This window comes from Notothenia coriiceps, unplaced genomic scaffold (genome assembly GCF_000735185.1).
Source record: "Notothenia coriiceps isolate Sejong01 unplaced genomic scaffold, NC01 NC01_scaffold00013592, whole genome shotgun sequence".
Taxonomy (NCBI): domain Eukaryota; kingdom Metazoa; phylum Chordata; class Actinopteri; order Perciformes; family Nototheniidae; genus Notothenia; species Notothenia coriiceps.
In genome coordinates, this window is record NW_011346293.1 from 466,591 (window position 1) to 487,902 (window position 21,312).

The 21,312-nt window shown below is 40.0% G+C and overlaps 1 protein-coding gene across 1 annotated transcript in view; it reads right to left on the bottom strand.

Annotated features, from left to right (window-relative positions):
* camk2b2 (calcium/calmodulin-dependent protein kinase (CaM kinase) II beta 2) overlaps window positions 1–18,382 on the bottom strand; it is a 38,594-nt gene extending 20,212 nt beyond the window's left edge. The window contains 12 exon segments of the mRNA XM_010774171.1: window positions 289–372; window positions 1,622–1,744; window positions 1,835–1,929; window positions 2,017–2,100; window positions 4,465–4,567; window positions 7,720–7,739; window positions 7,742–7,791; window positions 11,181–11,246; window positions 11,873–11,927; window positions 12,866–12,925; window positions 14,484–14,578; window positions 18,225–18,382. Coding sequence (XP_010772473.1) covers window positions 289–372; window positions 1,622–1,744; window positions 1,835–1,929; window positions 2,017–2,100; window positions 4,465–4,567; window positions 7,720–7,739; window positions 7,742–7,791; window positions 11,181–11,246; window positions 11,873–11,927; window positions 12,866–12,925; window positions 14,484–14,578; window positions 18,225–18,286 — 897 coding nt within the window. The 5' untranslated portion in view covers window positions 18,287–18,382.
* Between the last annotated feature and the right edge of the window lie 2,930 nt (window positions 18,383–21,312).

Sequence of the window (21,312 nt, forward strand, 5' to 3'; positions counted from 1 at the left end):
TCTCTCTGAGCGCGTGAGGTGCCAAATATCGCAGGAGCACTTATTTTTGTAAATGTGAGCTCTGAATAAAACATCAATGTAAAAGTCAGAATGAGAGGAAGCTGTCACTTTACCAGACCGAATACACCAGTAATGATATATGTTGCATATCTGAAAGGGGCTTAAGGTAGATATAATAATATAATATTAGATCTTTCGGAGGGTCTATAGATTCAGGATTGTGTGTTGTTATTTGGTAAACAGAGGAAGATGCAGAGAAGGGAAAGACATCATAGAGCATGTTCACACCTTGAGTTTCCTCCTGGCGTTAAACTTCTTCAGGCACTCGACGGTCTCCTGTCTGTGCATCATGGAGGCCACTGTGGAGCGTTGCTGTGAGGACAGAAGAGAGAAAGAGATGCTGAAAATAAAACATTAGAGGAGCAGCTCCGACAGTGACAGGTGTATGTGGGCAGGAGCTGTCGGAGACACTCGCTTCCCTGAAATCTGTTGGTTCTGAAGCTCTTTAGGGGACGACTTTCTGGCAAAATCGTGTAGGGGTATTTTCAAACTCTGCCTGCGGTGCCTCTTTAGACACACCTGGCTTTGGCATGAAGACAGACTGTAGATACATTCAAATTGTTGACTGTTATAGGATTGATCACGGGTGAGTGGAGACACTTGCATAGTGTTTAAAAACACTATGTTATATAAATGTGGAAAAAGTCTGGTAAAACTCTTATTTTCTCTTCCTAGACTTTAACTGCACATATTAGAGTCTCCCTGGTGTCTCCAAAAGCTGATGATCCTGATACTTTTCAAGATGAAGAGCAAACAGAAGAGCTTATCCCTGAGATAGGTTGCTTTTCTGCTCTCCTGGGTACAACATGTTTCAAGATAAGCTGACCCAGAATCTGCAAATAAGAGAGATTGCATGTTTTGAAACAGATGGTGCTGATATTTGGCAGCTTGGGACGGATGTTCATAAACTTGCTTTTGGAGGATTTATAAATGACACATTTGTGTGAGTGTGAAACGGCGGCAATGAAAGATTCTGGTCTGCAGTAACAGAGTGCGTAGTATACTTTTCTTCTTTGCTTGAATAGTACGTAACAGAAATAGAAACAGTGCAATTCAGACACGGAATGTATTGTTTACATTTCAAAGAGGCAATATCGTGCTCATTTCCAGGTTCATATGAGTTTAGTGCCCCTACTGGGACATGTCTCATACTGCCTGTGCTGCAGCACCTCTTTCACCCTCTGTCTGGATGGCTCTGTTGTGGTTGATCAACAGCTTAGAGATGTCCCGCCCATTAGACTAAATGTACAATGTGTTGCAGTGCTAGCCAATAGAAGCAGCATGGAGCTGCCAGTTTCCCAGGCTTTACAAAAACAAAAGTGACCCTCAATCATTTTTGTTGGATTTCTCTTTTGAATGTTGAGCTGATTACCTGATCTATTTCAAAAAGTGCTCATTTTATATTTCTATTGCAATAACATTCAGCAATGTAGTTTAAAGAATACCTCTAAAAGAGCTTGTTAGAGGCATCAGCGTGTTTTAATTTAAATTGTCTTTATCTTGTTGAACTGCTTGAGATATCTTTCTCTCTTTTTATAAGTGTTCCTCTATATGTACTTACGCAGACCCATGGGTGCTTCAGAGCCTCCTGGGCAGTGATTCTCTTGGCTGGGTTGATAGTCAGCATCTGGTTGATCAGATTTTTAGCCTCCGGAGTCACAGTGTCCCACTCTGGGGAGGGAAACTAAACACACACACCAATGCATGTCCACATATATTAGATATGAGCCACATAATGTTGGATTTACAGTGAGAGAAACAGAGGCAGGCTCACATCGTATGCTCCGGCTTTGATCTGCTGGTAGAGTTTGTGCTGGTCCTCGTCCCAGAACGGAGGGTATCCAACCAAAAGGATGTAGAGGATCACACCTACACAGCGAAAACACAACCTTTGTCTGAGTGACGAGAAGGAAAGCGAGGAGGCGGCGGTTAGAAACACATAAACAAAGAGCTCACCACATGCCCAGATGTCTACTGGTTTACCATACGCCTCCTTCCTCAGCACCTCTGGGGACAAGTAGCCGGGAGTCCCTGCAAAACCTGCAAAAATAAACACAAACAAACATCAGGGTTTAGTTACAACACATTTTTACTTGGATTTCTGTCAACCAAAACTCAGGGTTTGTTTGTTTCCAGTTTCAAACCATCATTCAACCTCTTGTTTTAAAAAAAGAAACATGACCACGATTGTCCCCAAACGTAACCATATGTTTGTTATTGTAACAGAGTTGTCATTTTAACCTTAAAGTTAAGCTAAACTTAACCAAGTTATGTTTGTGCCTCAATCGAACTTAAACTGTCACGTCTTGAACGGAAGTCCCAGACAATTAAATGTTGTCTTGCGAAACAAACATAAAAAACCAACAGCATTATGTTGTTGTTGTTTGGAGGACTTGTTTATCTGCGCAGTCTTGATGTAGCTGTCCATGGTGCTGAAAACATCAACCAATCGTTATTCAACACATTATAAATACTGAATAATTAACCATTTCCTGTTTGATTTGATATCATAGAGGCTCCAGCAGCCCTTCACTGTAGCCCTCTGGTATCTGAGATGGTTTTATGGAGCTGTTTGATGGTATTTAAAGGAGAAAACATTTGGTTTTTGGTGGCTTACTGGTTGCAAATGACAATCTGTACAAGCAATACTTATTCAGGGCTGACCGTGTTGAGGTTTTGTTTCTTTTTTCTTTTTTGATGAAGGGTTCAGATAATCTGTGTCAAACTGAACTTCAGTTTAGATGTCACATGGTGTGCTGAACGCCTGGTTAACTGTAGCATGTAGATATGGGTCGCAGCAGCAGTGACATTGGGAGAATTTAATGCAAGCAGGTTCTAGTTGTCAAAGCTCTAAGTAAGCCATGTGTGGACTCTCACACAGCATAAAGGGGCCTTGCTAAATATGTAAACTGATGCGACACCATACCTGTCAGTGACGGAGCAACATGGTGATGAATCATGTTCAATGTACAAACTCCATAATCTCAATGTACTACTCACTAAAGACTTTACATTTGAGTGTTTATCATGTAGTGAATAATAACTAAAAGCTGGTCCTTTTTTGTGCCATGTTGAGGATTTTTGAGGCAGCATAATTTACACACAGTCTTAAAATCACTGCACTAAGTACATTATGAAATGTAGTTGAATGAAAAGTCAGAGCTTTTGGCTAGCCGCAGCATATTAGTAATTGATCCTCATATTGGCTCTGTCTCCAAGTAGGTACAAAAATCACTTAATGCACTTTATTTCATCTGGCTGAAATCCATGTGTTCTTATACTTGTTAGCTTTCTAAATCTGAAAATCAGCACAATGTAAATGAAAAAAGGTATAGAAACTACACAGAAAGATGAAAACAAGAGTCCTGTCAGTCAGACTGGATACGTCTAATATTAGAGGAAGAGGAGGCAGAAATCCCTTCTTGTTTATAGACCGGAGGCCACGCTGACAAATAGGATCAGAAGACGGTATGGATGAATGTTCCAGAGGAAGCCCACACTTTTCTTTGCTGTCTTCAGAGTGACAGCGCTGCAACACATCAGAGCTGTCAGCAACACAGACCTTCATCACAGGAGGAAGAGGAGGGACACAGACCGGCAGATGTTATTGCAGATTTTCTTTTAAGAGAAATACTGCACTGTCTGTGATTCTCCATTCTACCATCTGTGGGTAGCAGGTTGTTCATCTATGATTCATTTCATGTTATCAAGAATGTCTTTAGAAAAGTGTTGGAGGACGCACAAGATACTTTTCATGATCATGTTTTAGTTAACAAGCTTTAGGAAAAAAGAGCTTGTGTCAAGATTCTTGTTTTGGTGATACGAAACTCAAGTACATTTACTCAAGTAGAGTACTTTTGGGGTATTTCACTATGGTATTTATTTCTGTTTATTTAATTTAGGTTTATTTGCACCATTTGAAATACAAACATAACAAATATAGCAATGGATACAGTGCAGGAAGATCAAGAAAGCCCACCTAAATGCCACTAAACACAATTTGTATATAGAAAAATACATCTATATTAAATACATGTAAAAATAATATGACTACATAAGAGTGGTGGTAAACTTTTGGGTCATGACATAATACAAAAAACGAAAAACGAATAATACTTTATCCTTCTGCTCCACTATATCTAACCCTAACCCTAAAAATGAATATTCTACTTTTTCAAATTCATTGTGTTAGGATTATCTTAATCTGCTACCAAACTCAATGTGATCTATAAATTCAGAAGGGATCTACATTAGAAGCTGCTTTTATTTGGACTCTGTTTGAACTCACAGAACCATTATTTAAAACAACTTCTTCAGTTTGACTTTTTAAATGTTTAAAAGTAACTAAGTCCACATGAGCACACTGCAGATGTGTGTGTTGTGAGTGTTGTGTGTGTTACATACCAAACCACGCCTGCTGCTCTCCTTGAACCTCGATAGCCAGTCCAAAGTCAGCCAGCTTCACCGCTGCGTTCTTACACTTGCTGGCCAGCAGCAGGTTCTCCGGCTGCACGAGAACACAGTCACGTAAGTAAAACTCTCATTTTACAAATCACATTTCCTAAAAACATCATCCCAACACCTTCTAAATCTGTGATGTTCCAGAAGAAAGCAACAAGACAAAGAAGAGTCCTTATTCAGTGAGATAAAAGGATGCCAAAGAATAGCTGTTATTTGTAATTCCTCCCACACAGGAGCAAGAAAGTCTGACTGAAAGAGACACAACACTTTTTTTGCGTGGTAGTTTTGTGTTTTTTGCAGTCATTTTTTTTACATCTTATGTAGTTGTTTTATTGTCTCAATGTCATTTGTTTGTAAGTCTTTGTGGTCATTTTGGGTCTGTAGGAAATGAGCTTGTCTTTGTGGTTTTTTAGCCTCTTATTGTTGTTTTGTATCTGGTGTCAGGTTGTTTTAGTGTTGTGTGTTTGTGCTGGTTTGTGTTGTTTTAAACTTCTGTGTGGCTTTTCTTTAGTAGATGTCTGATTGATTTCCAACAGAAATGTGTCACTTCATTGGTTTGTTCTGCTCTACCATTTTCATATGAGAAAAGTAGAATTGAAAGTGTGACAAACCACTCGGATGCAACCAATTAAATCCAGATCAGAGGACTAAGAATAAGTAAAGATGCCGCTTACACAAATTCACAGCAACACTTTCACATTCTCTAAAACCCACAAACAATCCGAGGCTGAGACAGACAGATGGGACTTCAAAACATTGTTTAAGCCTTTTTTTGCCATTTGTTTACTTGAGGAAGACCAAATACAGCTTGTCCTTTAGTCGTTCCTGCTCTGACGCCGATGTAAAAGCAATCTGACAAACAACACAGCACACACACAGCTCCTTGTTTTGATAAGCAGTTAATGTTGACAGTGATTGATTTGTGCCATTTCTTAATAATCAGTCCTCCACAGAAACAGCTGGATGTTGTGCTCCAGCTGCAGGGCGTTCATCATGTCACCCTCTGCTGGAGGATTTAAAAAAAACACTTGACTGCTAGAGAGGAAGGGGAAGCTCCTTATATAATCAAATCATGTCACATGAAAAGATGTACATCACCTCTCAGCACAACATATTGAAATGTCCATTCGTGAAAGATGTGACAGTCCTTCTTTGTCAGGGTGTATGCCACTTTGGGACACATCGGTGAGTCTAATTAACGTCAGACAATCCACTAACGGGTTAATCGCTTCTTGTTGCAGCTCTTATCTGGCTCTTCTCAAAAGATGACTGACTTTTAAAGCCACTTCAAATGACTTAGAGACTTTGTAAAAAGTAAAGGGCTCCAGCTGGAACGAGTTGACATTTTTGTTTCAACTCTGAAGAGTCAGAGAGTGACAAGAAAAAGGACACAGTATTTTTGCTCTTTTCCTTTCTACAAAGACTGCGAGCTGCACAATTCATTTAATTAGGGAAGAACATCATTCCCATGCAGTAAGAAGGAGGCAGTGTAGCCTACATCATCCTTTCTGTTTCTGTATTTAAAAGGAAAACATCTCTCTTCCTTTAACTTGACAAACTTCCACGAGGGAAATAATCACAGCACAACCTTCCCTGTATAGCCTCCTCTGAGTGGGAAACCTTTAATACACTTCAGCAGGTAAAGTAATTGTGGAGCTCCCCACAGAGTCTCAATGCAATAACAACATGTGAGCCGAGGCCAGTATGGAGAGGAAGCATGTCTCATAAAACATTCATATATATTATATGAACAGTAAAGCCTTCAAATTAGAATAACCTTGTTGTTTTGCATTCTTTTTTTAAATGTGCCCCCTTTTTAGAGATTGGAAAACACTTACGAATTGCACAGAGGCTGTTATATATGTTTTCACATTCAAAGTTATTAATATTTTTACAAATGTAAACAGCTTACCTAATTCTAGTATTGATATTTTATGATATACTGTTCATCTCATTATTTTTAAATCTTTTATATGTATTCTTGTGTGACCTCTTACATGTGCTATCCTTTGTTTTCATGAATATCCTCTTGTTCATGTTGCTGCTAAATAACGGTTGATCTTATCTTATTTATTTAATGTGAAAAAAGATATCAACACTTAAAGAACTCATAATATCTGCTTACAAACACCCTACAGTATGTATGAGTGTGTTATTCAGTAATATATCTTCATTTATGCATCAATTTTTTTAATGTTGTTCAGAGCAATTACAAATGAATGATTGTAAAATCACAGCATGTGTTCTTGATTAAGTCAGTCAAAAGACATGTGTCCTGTTGAGGGGAACGTTTCAAATGTATTATTAAGATTGAATGCAATTAGCACTGTTATATATTTAATTTAATATGCCATTATTGCACACTAAATGTAAATAATATCCTACTTTTATATTGTGCTAGCTGTAAATTGGCCCTATAGTATTTTATTTGTCATATAGTTTACAGCTTTTTATATTCAAGTTCAACTTTTATATTTTCACCTTTTCAGTTCTGTTTCATCTTCTATTGTTAGATGTTTATATTGTATAATAAATTATTTTTTATTTCTAATAATGTGCAATACTTTGTTTTACATGCTGCTTCAACGAAAACATTTCCCAATTTGGGACAATAAAAGTCAATCTTATCTTCTGTATCTTATCCTTGCGCCTATATCATCCCTGTGCACATGGAGAAATGCAATGAAACCCGAGACACTTAACAGCAGGCACGAGAACCACATTTTGAAAAGTCTGATGCACCTGTCCACGCCGCTCGATGTCACGGTGTACCGACACCACCCTGAAGTAACACTTCTTACATCAGTGCAGTAAGGTTGAGAGCTTCAACATATAGAGTAAAAACATGGTTTTTAAAGCTGCTGTTTAGGTAGCTCTTTCACTATACATGTCAAATTAAAAACATTACCTTAATAAAATCGACACAGTATCGACCTTAAAACCATGCACACGACATACGTTTATGACAACCAGGAAAAGGCACAAACACATGCAGAGCATGCACGGAACATGCTAGGTTAAATACTGCACTTACCAGCTTTCAGAGTCTGGTACAAAGTGAGACGGCAGACAATACAACTTCAAATCACTCTCAACACACACACCACACACACCACACCACACACAACACCCACACACACACACCAGACAACACACAGACACTTAATAGACACACACACACATCCTGGAGGTGCCCACCTTGAGGTCTCTGTGTACCACCCCATTTGATGGCAGTGGAGCACGGCCTCCAACGATCTGCTGGATCAATGACTGCACGCAACAGCAGGGGGAGCAGGTTAGTCCTGAGCACATTCACTCCCCCAACTGTCATATCCATGCAGGGGCAGCCCATCTCAATACAAGCCATACACACACAATATCACAATCTCTCTCCACACACTCACTTGCACATTCACACAACCAAAAAAATGCGAGAAGAGTGAAGCTGTCTGTCTGAGGGAGAAGGTGTGCAGTTATCTATTTTCCTGTTTTTTTCAAGGGAGAGCCAAACATTAGTCAAGGCAGTGTGGGAGTGAGCTGCAGCACCATGTGGGAGGCACTGTGTCTAACCTGCACATTTCCCTGTGTAAATTTATTCAGGATCAGTGCTTTTGACAAAACATTTAAGCAGGTTTCCGAGCATTTGAGTTCACCGCTGACACTGCTGCTTTTAGCTCTTTCAACTCTCTCTCTCTCTCTCTCTTCTCTCCTCCTGCTGAGCCCACAGGAAATCCACAATTCTAGTTCAGGCCGTCTTAAATAGTGCAACAAGAGTCCCAAAGCAAAAGACCTGGAGACGGGCCAGACGCGCAATAAGAGTCAGACAGCAGGCAGCAGCATTTTAAAAATCACAGGCAGGAATAACACAAAGCATGGAGGCAACCCTTACACAATGAGACACGCGCGCACAACACACACCTTGAGGTCCCTGTGCCTATCCCCTGTGTGCCTTGGCAGACAGAGAAAAGCAGGGAACATCTGACAGCAGCAGGTTGTTTTCAGGAACAGACATTTATACGGTCAGTTCACCAAAATAACACAGATATCTTATTCAGATTGTTTAGATGTAGTTTTACGAAGATTTGAGAGAATTTTCTCAACATGGCACCAAGCATAGGCAGCATGCAACTCTTTCCTAATGCCTGCTTTATTATCTTGTCCGGATACAGTACAGGTGTATTTACCATCAGATTCGACTCATCACTGGAATCATCAGATTTCAACTCATTTCTGTATGACTGCAGTTGAAGCACTTCAATTAAAAAATGCAATGTCTTTCAAAGTAAATATAAACTATCTTCACTATGCTAACTATTGTAATTAGCACGCAACACTAGGTGCAGTTGAGGCTGATGGGAATGAATCTAATTTTCTAATGTTTATACTACTACTTAATTTATACCAAATACTTAATTTATACCAAATCACATTTTAATTGTGACCTGGCATGAAGTTAAAGTTCCATCAAAGATGTATAACTCATGCTGAGGATGTCTGAACGAAATGTCATGGCAATCTTTTAAATCGTTTCTTCCAAACCAAGAAACCAAGAAAGACAACCTCATTGTGGAATGGGCTAAAAGTCAGGTGATCCCAAGTTAGTAGGTTTTGAACATGTACAGACATTTTTATGGTTATTCATCTGATTAAGTTTTAACCAAGTAAATTATTGACATTATCTAGAGCTGCTTTTGCTAAATACTCAACTCAGCAGGTGCCTGCTACTCTCGATAATCCACAGACTTCACCGTCAACAGTTTTATTGTAACTACTTAACACTGAATAAATAGTCCTTTGGGATTATCCCGAATAATTGGGACACTAATGTGGAAAGGCACACTGCTGCCAGTGCTAAGAAACGTTGTTTTATTGCTGTGAGTCGCACAGACTAAACGACACACTCCTCCACAGTATTGGCATGCAGGCAGACATCTAAGGGACACAAATCTCAAAACCTGGACGCATAAGACCAGAACTCTCCATATGGCGCGATACTAACCGTGAGAAAATATGTTTTATGTCATTTGGGTGAACCTGCCCTTTAACGGGGTGGAGAAAGGAGGGAAGGGACGGAGTGACGGGGTGCAGATGGAGTACAGAGAGGAAACTGTCAGTGAGATACGGCCGTGCTAATCACACACCCACACACAAACACATTGAGTGACACACACACACACACACACACACACACACACACACACACACACACACACACACACACACACACACATGTAATTTATGCAAAGAAACAAGGAAGATGAGAGGGGCAAAAAGGAAATAATCAGGAATGTAGAGGACAGAGGAGAAAACATAGATACTTAAAACAATTAAGATGCTTATCAGGGCTCTTGTGTTATTGTGGTTGCATAGTGCCCTGCTTTTACACTGGAAATGTAGTGTGTAAACACTGATGAATGGTGAACTGGTGAATACAAACAACAGTCCTGGTGTCAGTGTAATTCATCAAACATCCATTAAGTTTCATTTTTAATCTTCAATATCCTTTCAATTCACTTCAATTGATTTCAGGCTTTCATTAAAGAGTTGAAAATTCCCTGCGTTGTGGGTTTGCGAGTTTTGTAACAACAATAAATACTATTTCTAATTTGGTTTTGAACTGTATTGTTAAAGTGTATTCACACTGGTAAAGTAACACATCATATGTTTTCTATGCAGTAAAGTAACTAAGTAGATTTACAAAGTACTGTAATTAACTACAATTTGGAAGTACTTGCGCTTTACTTCAGTATTTAAATGTTTTGCTACTTTCTACTTCACGACAAGTCAGACTTTTACTACAGTACAAGATCTGAATAATTGACATGGAAAAAAGCCCTGAACCAAACTATGCTTTTTACCATTTTTGCAACAAGTGAAAAGTTAATTGATAAAGACAGATGAAGGCAATTCTTAAAATCAATGAACCAACACCTGTTCGACTGACATCCCGTGGAGTCCACTAAAAAACTGAAACATGATTTAGTCAAATGAATTAAACGGAGATGGCGGGGTGTTCTTTGCAAATGCATTTTCCTGTGGAGGTTTGGTGGTTATTATCATGTGCTTGAATACTGGTCTACAACCTATGCTGCATCATGTTAATGTTGACAGAATTACATTAAAAAAGGAACTCTAAAGCCCTACATAGGACAAAAGATGGGATGATAAAAAGGAGAAGATGGATGAGGAGTGAGAGATGTTATTATTATGTAAAAAGAGCCTCAACATCTTTTCCTCTTTTTACTGCATCTCTCAGTCTCTCTTTCTCTCCTTTTAATATTTCCATCCCCTCCGCTCCTTCTCTCTGTTGCCTCCACAAACCGCCTCCACAGTCAAATTGATTTAAGTCTACCTCCTGAGGGGGGGTTGCGGCGTGGGCGTGTGTGCATTTTGTGCATGTTTCCCCTCTGACTGTAAATTCGGAATCTGGGGAAAACACTCCAGCCTCCATATCTATTCAGTCCACAGAAAAATATGCATCGAGGTATTATCCATCTGAACTAGAAGACTGAATACACCAAAAAAAAAAAAAAAAAAGTGTCAAAATTGTTTAATGAGAGGAGCTGAAATCTCAGGGCTGCGGGAGGACTGCAGAGGCAGAGACACATGAAGGGGGGAAGAGGGGGAGACATGAGAGTCGTCGGGTGTTTGGTGTGTACCTGGCATCTGCTTCACTGTAGTACTCTCTCGCCACAATGTCCTCAAAAAGCTCCCCGCCCGTCACCCTGAGAAATGTAAAGAATGCGGTTAAAACGGCAGATTACATACATGCTTGCACACACACGCGCACATGCACACACACACACACACACACACACACACACACACACACACACACACACACACACACACACAGGAGGGGGATGTCCTCATTAGGGGGAAACCCCGGCTGCAGGATTCACTCTGACTGGGTTGCCATGGAGACTGGCTCCAGTGCGGGGGAGTTTGTGTGTGTGTGTGTGTGTGTGTGTGTGTGTGTGTGTGTGTGTGTGTGTGTGTGTGTGTGTGCGTGTGTGTGTGTAAGCCGCAAGGATGGAGGTAGGGAGGAGGGTGGGAGCGGTGGACTGTTATGTAATGGGGGGAACTGCCTTGGAAGCGAGGAGGGGATGAGGAGGGGTAAAGAAGACGAAGAAGAAGAACGAGGAATGCGGATTTAAAGAAATAAGTAAAGAGGAGACAGATGCAGCAAGGGGTGAGAGGAAGGGAGTGGAAAATGAAGCACCAGGGGAGAGGAAGGAGGAGGAGGAGGAGGAGGAGGAGGGAAAGCAGAGCAATACAGCAGAGAAAGACAAGAAGAAGAGGCTGGGAGGAGGAAGGCAGGAAGGACATAAGGAGAGAGAAAAGAACTCACAGGTCAAAGAGGAGATAGTGGAAGCCTTCCTCTGAGATGCTGTCATGGAGACGAACTGCAGTAGGGCAAAGAGAAATAGACATTAAAGATTAAAGAGGACATATTATATCTGTTTTCACCTTCATATTTGTAATGGTGTCTCTACTGTGACGTGTCTCAATGCTTTAATGTTCAAAAAGCACTTTATTTTTCACCCTCTGTCTGAAACCAGGGCCCAGTAAATGTGGCAAAAAAAACACTTTATATTATATATATATAACCCACTACAGGAAAGAGAGAACCCCAAAAAAGCACAATAGGGCCTCTTTAAGGCATCAAATAATCATATCCTTTTCTCTAGGAATGATTCATCTTCCTATCTTTTGATGAAATGCTCAGACCTTGTTCATTTAGTCACAAAGGACAGTATGGAGAGATTCTAGATGTTTGTTTGTGGTAGAAAACAATGCAATGACCAAAACTAGTGATGCACAACTAGGAAAACCCCTGGATCATAGCGGAAGAAATGCCGGCCAATGGTGAATGGTGCTGATAAAACATGCTGTGTGGAAAAGTTTGAATAAAGAAGCAGCAGCATTGCATAGCTGAGTCATGTTATGTGTTATGTAGTTCTTCCTTTAGGGGAGAAGAATGTTTGTTTTCAGGTTGAGTATGTTTTTGTCTTTCAGAAAGCAAGGTTAAGCAAACTATACAAAAAGTATTAATACCAGCTTATTTTTACAAAAGGGAAAATAACTGTATCAGTCTCCTGCTTGTACGTATTATTTACAAACTCCTAATGAAGCTAATTATTTAATTGAGTAGTTTCCATTGCAGGATAGTGACAAAACAAACAATGAATGTGCAGTTTACTTATTTGATTGATCAGTGATTTATCAAGTGCCATTTTGTCTTGCTTTGTTTTCAAAGGTCATAAGGTCAAAAAAGGTCAAGAGCCACTAATCTGATCTTGTGTTTTCTTTAATGAGGCAGCACTTAAAATAGAATACTTACCGATGTTGGAGTGCTTGAGCAATCTGCAGATCCTGGCTTCTCTCTCCAGTTTCTGATGATCTGCAAGAGAGGCAGACTTTAGGATGTAGAGAAACATCTCAGATTTATATCTGCAAACGGACATTACAAGAGACTACAGAGGTTTCTTTACAAATGTGTCAATGATATCAAATACTCTATATTGTAATGAAACTAACTTTAAGTTTGTACTGACATTGAAAAGGTAACTTTCTCAAGGTGGTTGGAAAGGGTGATGAAAAACAGCACACACACACACACACACACACACACACACACACACACACACACACACACACACACACACACACACACACACACACACACACACACGACCTTCATACACAGATGCCCTCAGCCTGAGGGCTACATTTGTCCCAGATGCCCATTTAACCTCTCATTCCAGAAAGAGAAGAGGAGAGGAGGAAGGAGAGGAGGAGAGATCAGAGGAGATGAAATTATGATATGATGAGAGTTTTAGGAGAAAAAGGCAGTAAGAGGAAATAATATGAATGGTAACAAAAAAGAAATGTATGAGGTGGATGAAATGAGATGAGATAAAGGAACATTGATAGTAGAAGAAAGGAAATGAGGAGAAAAGGAAGAGGAGTTGAGGTGACAAGGTGAGAGGTGAAAGACAAGAGATGAGGAAACAACAATTATGAGAGGATACATGGGAGTGGAGGAAACAAGGGAACAAGTGAGGAAAACATGTGTGTAGGTGTACAGTAGGAAAAGAGCAGAGGAGAGGAGAGGAAGCCAAATAAAATGTAACAGTGCGGAGAGGAAAGGAAAGGAGAAAAGGAAACAAAATTGAGGAGAAAGGAGGAAGGGTGGGAGGTTGAGTGGAGTGCTGATGTTATATGAGTTTGATCCAGGTGTCCTCTGCCTGGTTTTCTATTTGATTGACAGCTCTACAGCGATTACTGCAGGTCAGACACAGACCTCAGATCAGTGTCAATCATGTACAAACTCAAATGTCGGAGTGATCCGACCTCAAAGGACAAAACAGAGAGGCAAGAGACAAGCTTATTAAAAAGGTGGTGTGAGACTGATGCTACCACCTGCAATCTCATGTCTTTTCTGTAATTACACCATTGTTGCTATTTGTAGAGGATTTCTGGGGCGTTCTTTATAGTATTTGATCAGAATTATAATGGGAGACAAAGACAGGATGACATAACGTCTAAATAGCTACAAATAGCATTATAAAGAGACACTGTTTGCACATTCTGTCACAATCATCACAACAATATAATGTAGAGATCAAGTTCAAACTCAAGATTTTATCCTGAGTAATTACAGTTCTGACGTCCTTTTAAATGCTCAGATCGTTTGTCTGTTGTGGATTTATCCGACTGAAACTGTTATCTCTATTTCCTTTTCTCTCGTTCTCTCGGAGGAACAGACGTGGAGACTTCACACACTGGAATCTAACACTTGCTAAAATATGCGAATGTGAGCTAGATCTAGGACATACACACACATACAAATCAGTACGAAAACACCCATCATGCCTCTCTGCTTCTTCATATCCTTTACGAGCCACTGGAAGAAAAACTCAACACATGTTACAGCTCTGTTAATGACTTCCTCTCACCTCTGGCCGAGAGCTTTTTGGTGTTGATGATTTTGGCGGCATACTCTTGGCCTGAACAGAGTTTGACACAGCGGCGCACCACTGAAAAGGCCCCCCTGGGAAACAAAGACAGGGGACAAGAAGAAGCAACGGGTCAGCGGCCATTTACGCTTTGTCAGCATCAAACGGGCATCTCGGCTATCAGATTGACCTCCTCGTTGTCCTGGACTTCTCTCTGCCTTCAAATCACTCTGATCTGCATGCATGACGTACACGAATCTGGGTTGTAGGCAGCAGTAGAAAAGAAGCCATGGTGGAATAAATACTCAGATATTTTTCGTCAATGTAGTAATACTATACTGTAGAAATACTCTGTAACAAGTCCAAATCCTGCATTCAATTCAATGTTTGCTTAAGTAAAAGAACAAAAGGCATCAAAACGTACATAACAGTTGCAGCTGGTAAAGGTTGAACCCATTTTATTATATACTACTAGTATGTTTCGTAACGTAAAATAAAACATCATCATTTATCAGTTGTCTCAATCTGAAGCTACCTATCACAAAGTAAAATCCACAAAATTATAAAGTAACTTAACATGAAAATACACAAGTATAGTAGAAGTACTTCGAAATGTTACTTAACATAAGTAACTGAATGTACATACATTCCACCACTGCTAGTCCCCATTGCTGTAGAAGCAACTTACTTTTAAAATCACATTTTTCACAACAATCATGTACAGGATTTCTCATTTTATGCTAGCTTGTCAAGAAATAGGTGTAGAACCGGTTATAAAATAAACATAAAGGTTATAATCTACAAAACTTCAAATTCAAATCAGTCTGAACATAAAGCTTTATGTTCTGATCAGTGATGCTAATCAGCCGCTCCACTTCAAGAAAGAAAACAGAAAGTAAAAGCTGGAAGCCTCTGCTCCATAAAATCAATGTTGTGTCCAATAATGGGCTGCCAACACGCATCTCTTCCTAGCTTTCGAAATTCAATTTTCCATTTTCACATATTTATTCTGATTAAAATGTAAAGAAATATTACTAAATCAGAAGTTAACAAGCCATGTTTGCTGCGATGTACGTTAGCTACTGTACTTAGCTAGAGGAGCTGAATTTCTGTTGATGTTATTCATTCAAAAAGCCTGCATGCCAAAACCAAATTCAAACAGGTTTAGATGAACTTTCCCAATGATACAAGAAAAATATGCAGCATAAATACAGAGGTACTTTCTTTTGCTGTTGAAACTCTTGTTAAAATCCATTCAACAGTGCACCCTGTTGTCAAAGTATTCTTCTTCTCCTCATGACTCAGACTTACATTTAATAATCTTTGAGGTGAGTAATATCAAACAGCATGAACTAGAAGAAGAAGAAGCACTGAGGAGAAGAACTGTAAGTGTGCTTTCTAGGGACACATTTCCTCATCAAATCAAAAGGAGACAAACAGAAATAACCACCTCTGTCACTTGTCAGAGCTAATTTTACCTCACCTCAGTATTGTTACGCAATGAAACACACTCCCCTCAGAGCCCCTGCCTCTCACCAGCACTCCAACGTGAATACATTATCAGGAGGCCGGGTGACTAAGCATGACACTCGCTAACACTCCTGCCGTGTGCTGGGAGAGAAAGGAGGGCTCCAGCATGACAGGTGACCTGCAGGTGGGAGTCAGGAGGGTCTGCATCAGACTATAACAACCCTCTGATTTAGACTCTTTAAGCCTTTTTTATTGGTAAACGACAAAACATGCAGGTGGCCATAAATGAAAGAAAATATGTGTAAGATCCAGAAAAAAAGGATATCTATCAGAGATGGGAGAGGGAGATTATGTTTGATCTTGAAAACTAATATAATAATAAGCTGTTCTCATTTCACAATTTAGCTATTACATGTGGTTGAAATCTCAAGACAAAGACAACTGAGTACTGTAATTTAGGATAATTATATCAAGTTTGAGTCATAGCAAAATGTAATGCTAATAATTGTCAGTCTATCTGATTTATAATTATGCAACATATATTTTACGTCTCGTATTGTTGCTGAAAGATCTTGGTAGCAAAGCCTCAATTGATTCAATACATCCTTCAAGATGCTTTGAATTTGATTGACAGATTACAGCTTTAGCAATTAGCCGAGTAATGGCAGCTCTACCAACTCCTGAGTGAATTATCTGTCTCTTTAGCGGCTAAAAGCTCCACTATGTTCCTCCTTAATCTCTCAGCGTGTCTGTCTGCTGATGGCTGCTGAGCAGGTAGTGTGCATTACACAGGCTCTTTATTCCTTTTTCTCTCAAAGTGACGCTATGAGATCAGGGAGAGTGAACCAGAACACTAAAGCTGCTTCTTTCGCCTCACAGTGACCAATACATATCCATTTTTTTGCAGGTTATAAATATCTATAATGAGTCTGACAAACATTGTAGCGCTGACTTGGTGGAGTTGTAGAATACCATTTACCATATTGATTAAAATCCAAATATTCCAGATGTATCCCATTTTTTTATCTTCAAGAAACATAGAACATGTTAACAATTAGTCGGCTGGAACTATTAATTAAACAATTAACCAAAATAGTTGCTGATTGTTTTTTGGTAAATCGCCTAATCATTACTTCAATTGTAACACAAACCCAAACCCTGACTCTTAACACTTATCTCAACATCCTTCTGTCTTAACATCTGCATTACACAAACACACGCATACATACACACACACAATAAAAAGGGAGAGCACCAGCAAATGAGTAATGAGGTTCCATTATCAGTGAGGGCAGCTGCTGCTACTACAGAATCTCCATTGTCTTTAACTTATCACAGCTGAAACACACACACACACACACACACCCCCCCCACACACACACACACACACACACACACACACACACACACACACACACACACACACACACACACACACACACACACACACACACACACACACACACACACACACAGAGAGAGAGAGAGAGAGAGAGAGAGAGAGAGAGAGAGAGAGAGAGAGAGAGAGATCTCAGCTTTCACTAAAGACCACTAAGCAGAAGCTGAAGCGTCCACACTGGAGCTGAAAGTATGCCGGGCGCTGAGCTGTGGAATAAATGTTCCTGTGAGGCAGAGAGATCCTCTCTACCCACGCACAGCCTGACAGAGACATGCAGTCCACTTCGCATCTACCCACTGTGGCACCCATCGCCTCTCCAGTCTCCCTCAATTTGTCTGCATGCTATTAGGGGCCACACATCAATAAATATCTCAATGTCTCTCCTTTCTTTATCACAGGATCATTAGATTATCAGAGCAGGCAGCAGCAGTCCTATTCTCTGACTTCTCTTCTAAGCTGGGTGCCACTGATTAAAGCCAGCTGATGATGAGGCAGCTTAATACCGACACATTAGCTCCTTCCTGATATTAGGCTTATTTGTCCCTAATTTGATTCCTTGGGCACTGAGGGGAGGAGGGGGGGAGGGGGTGTTCCCAGAAGTGTCCCCTCATTCAGCTCCATCCTCATGCACAATCAAAATATCTGCATTTAAAGAAGCCTTTTGAGGTCAAACATAAATAATAATAAAAAAGTCATGCATTGATCATAATTTAAGGTTTTTGGAGGTGTATAGGAGAGCTCCGGACCAGCGTGCGTTTTGTTGTGAAGGGATGGAGCCGCATCCATCCCCGCAGATGTGCAGAGCTCCATCCCTCACGGTCAGGCTGCATGCAGGAGAATCAGAAAAAAGCATAATGGAAACAGCGGCTTACTTGCCAAGCTCCTCGTAAAGCTGGAATTCGTCTGTAAAACGCGTACAAGTAGTTACTGCCATGATGTCTCCCCTCCTCGGACGGGTGCGGGTGCTCAGTCCGAAATGCACGGTGTGTCGCTGCGGAAGGGAGGACCTCAGCTCTCAGGCTCCGCCCACCTCAAACCTCCGGACGGCTGAGTGGTTCATCTGCAGCCTGGCACACACACACACACACACACACACACACACACACACACACACACACAGCCTGGCTCGATGGGTTGGCACTGGCAGTGAGCTCTGAGGAAAGACTCTTTAAACTGGAAATGTGAGCTTAACACATGACGTGTTCCTCTGGGTGGAGAAAAAGGGAAATGTACAAAAAAATCCAAATCAAAGGCAGATTTAATGCCATTTGATTACCAGAGGTGGGATGCAACTAAGTATTTACTCAAGTAGTGTACCTAAGTATTTCTATTGTATGCTACGTTGTGCTTCTACCCCATTTAAAAGGGCAAATAATGTCATTTTACTCCACGACATTTATTTAACAGCTTCAGCTATATTTATAACAAAATGCAGGATCTCTAAAAATTAAACTACTGGATTACCTCTTTCACAGAAGAGTCAAATTCTTTACATATTTTACAAAAAGTCACAACAGTAAAATGTACTTGATGCAACAGTTATATTGTAATGTCACATATATGAATATAACTAAATACACATAAAGGCCTTTTTCCTGCACAATAGTTACTTTTACTTTTTATACGATTTTGAATTCAGCCCTTTTTTTTTTTCTTGTAATGAAGTATTTTCACAATAATGTATTTGTACTTTTACTCAAGTAAAGCATCTGAATATTCATCCAGCACTGGTGATTATTTGAAATCCTATAATGAAGAGATCCCCTGCAGCCGATAATGACATCACTTCTGCTGCCTGTCTGAACCTCGTTAATAAGGGAGGAAATTAAAAGCTGCAGATAATATTTTCACAGAGGAATTCAGTAATAACATGGGGCTTTGTTTTATTAACAGTTTTAATTAGGCAGGGTCGGTTTTCTAACCGTCAGGGGGCCACAGGGCAAACAGTTTGTGTTGCCCCCCCACCCTGTGTGCGTGTTAGCCAAAACATTCCATCGAGTAGGCTACAGACAGCTGATTTTGAACAACTGCTTTAAAAATTAAACTTCATTTAGAATATGGAACCTGTAGGCAATATATAAACTAAATTGTATAGCCCAGTTACCAACATTAGATTTTTTGACTCGGAGTTTGGAATTTTAACATTTTGGGAAATATGCTTTTTGACTTTTTATTGCAAAAGCTAAATGAAAAGATGGATTATATGCTAAATGAAAACACCTTAGGAACTCACTGCATCTGGACAAGAAATAGTATTTTTTAAGTTAATCGTATTTAAAAAAGAAAAAAGATATGCAACATATTTTGCCAAAATCAATTCATTTAAATGAGATTGCAGCAATCAGTGGAGTTGCTTCTTTGATATCATGGCTTAACTCAAGAGAGTCTATTGGCAATTGCAAGCGCTGTAGAGGATGCCAAGTTGTGTTAGAATATGGAAAGTAAACTCAAGGAGGTTGTTACATTTCTTTCGGACAGGCCGATGAAAGGAACGCATGCAAGAGGGAAAGATCTGATTTTTACAGTATCTAACAATGTCAGTCACAACGCCGCTTTTTGCTTCCAGCTGAGAAGATACAAGGCTCTCATTAAATGTACTCAACTCTCTTTCCATCTCCCTTTGACCCCCCATCCCTTCAGCACAATATCAACTCATTCTTTCCATGTGGAAAGTGGAAAGATGGATGATAGATAATACACAAATGTAATTGTGAAGGCATAGCACTATCCAGAGTTAAATTAGAGGGATGCAGAAGACGACTGGAATCAAAAAAGCTAAAAGCATTGATTTACCTTGAACCGAGTGATGCTGGGAGAATCTTTATATCAAGCTCAGTTTCCAAAGTGAGAAGGAACAAATTGATGCGTTAAAGAGAGTGGTCAGACTCCATGAAAGAAAAAGAAAGATGGGCAAAGGAAAATAGTCATTGTACGAGGTCAGATAATCAAAATGGGCAGAATACCTATGATTGGAGTCTACTCTAAAAAACATTTAACACTTGCTAAATGAAATGAATGAGGGTTTTATTTGGCAAATGTTTTTTCTTTGGTTATGAGTCAGCTAATCCAGTGAAACAGTCAAATAACTTGATAATAACTTGTGGGAAAGACAGTCCTTTTCCAGATTGTAATATCTGCTATTCTTTTCTGAATGTACAACACCAGAGACTTACAGTGGGGCAAAAAAGTATTCAGTCAGCCACCAATTGTGCAAGTTCTCCCACTTAAAAAGATGAGAGGCCTGTAATTTTCATCCTAGGTATACCTCAACTATGAGAGACAAAATGAGAAAAAAAAATCCAGAAAATCACATTGTCTGATTTTTAAAGAATCTATTTGCAAATTATGGTGGAAAATAAGTATTTGGTCACCTACAAACAAACAAGATTTCTGGCTCTCACAGACCTGTAACTTCTGCTTTAAGAGCCTCCTCTGTCCTCCACTTGTTAACTGTATTAATGGCACCTGTTTGAACTCGTTATCAGTATAAAAGACACCTGTCCACAACCTCAAACAGTCACACTCCAAACTCCACTATGGCCAAGACCAAAGAGCTGTCAAAGGAGACCAGAAACAAAATTGTAGACCTGCACCAGGCTGAGAAGACTGAATCTGCAATAGGTAAGCAGCTTGGTGTGAAGAAATCAACTGTGGGAGCAATTATTAGAAAATGGAAGACATACAAGACCACTGATAATCTCCCTCGATCTGGGGCTCCACGCAAGATCTCACCCCGTGGGGTCAAAATGATCACAAGAACGGTGAGCAAAAATCCCAGAACCACACGGGGGGACCTAGTCAATGACCTGCAGAGAGCTGGGACCAAAGTAACAAAGGCCACCATCAGTAACACACTACGCCGCCAGGGACTCAAATCCTGCAGTGTCAGACGTGTCCCCCTGCTTAAGCCAGTACATGTCCAGGCCCGTCTGAAGTTTGCTAGAGAGCATTAGATGATCC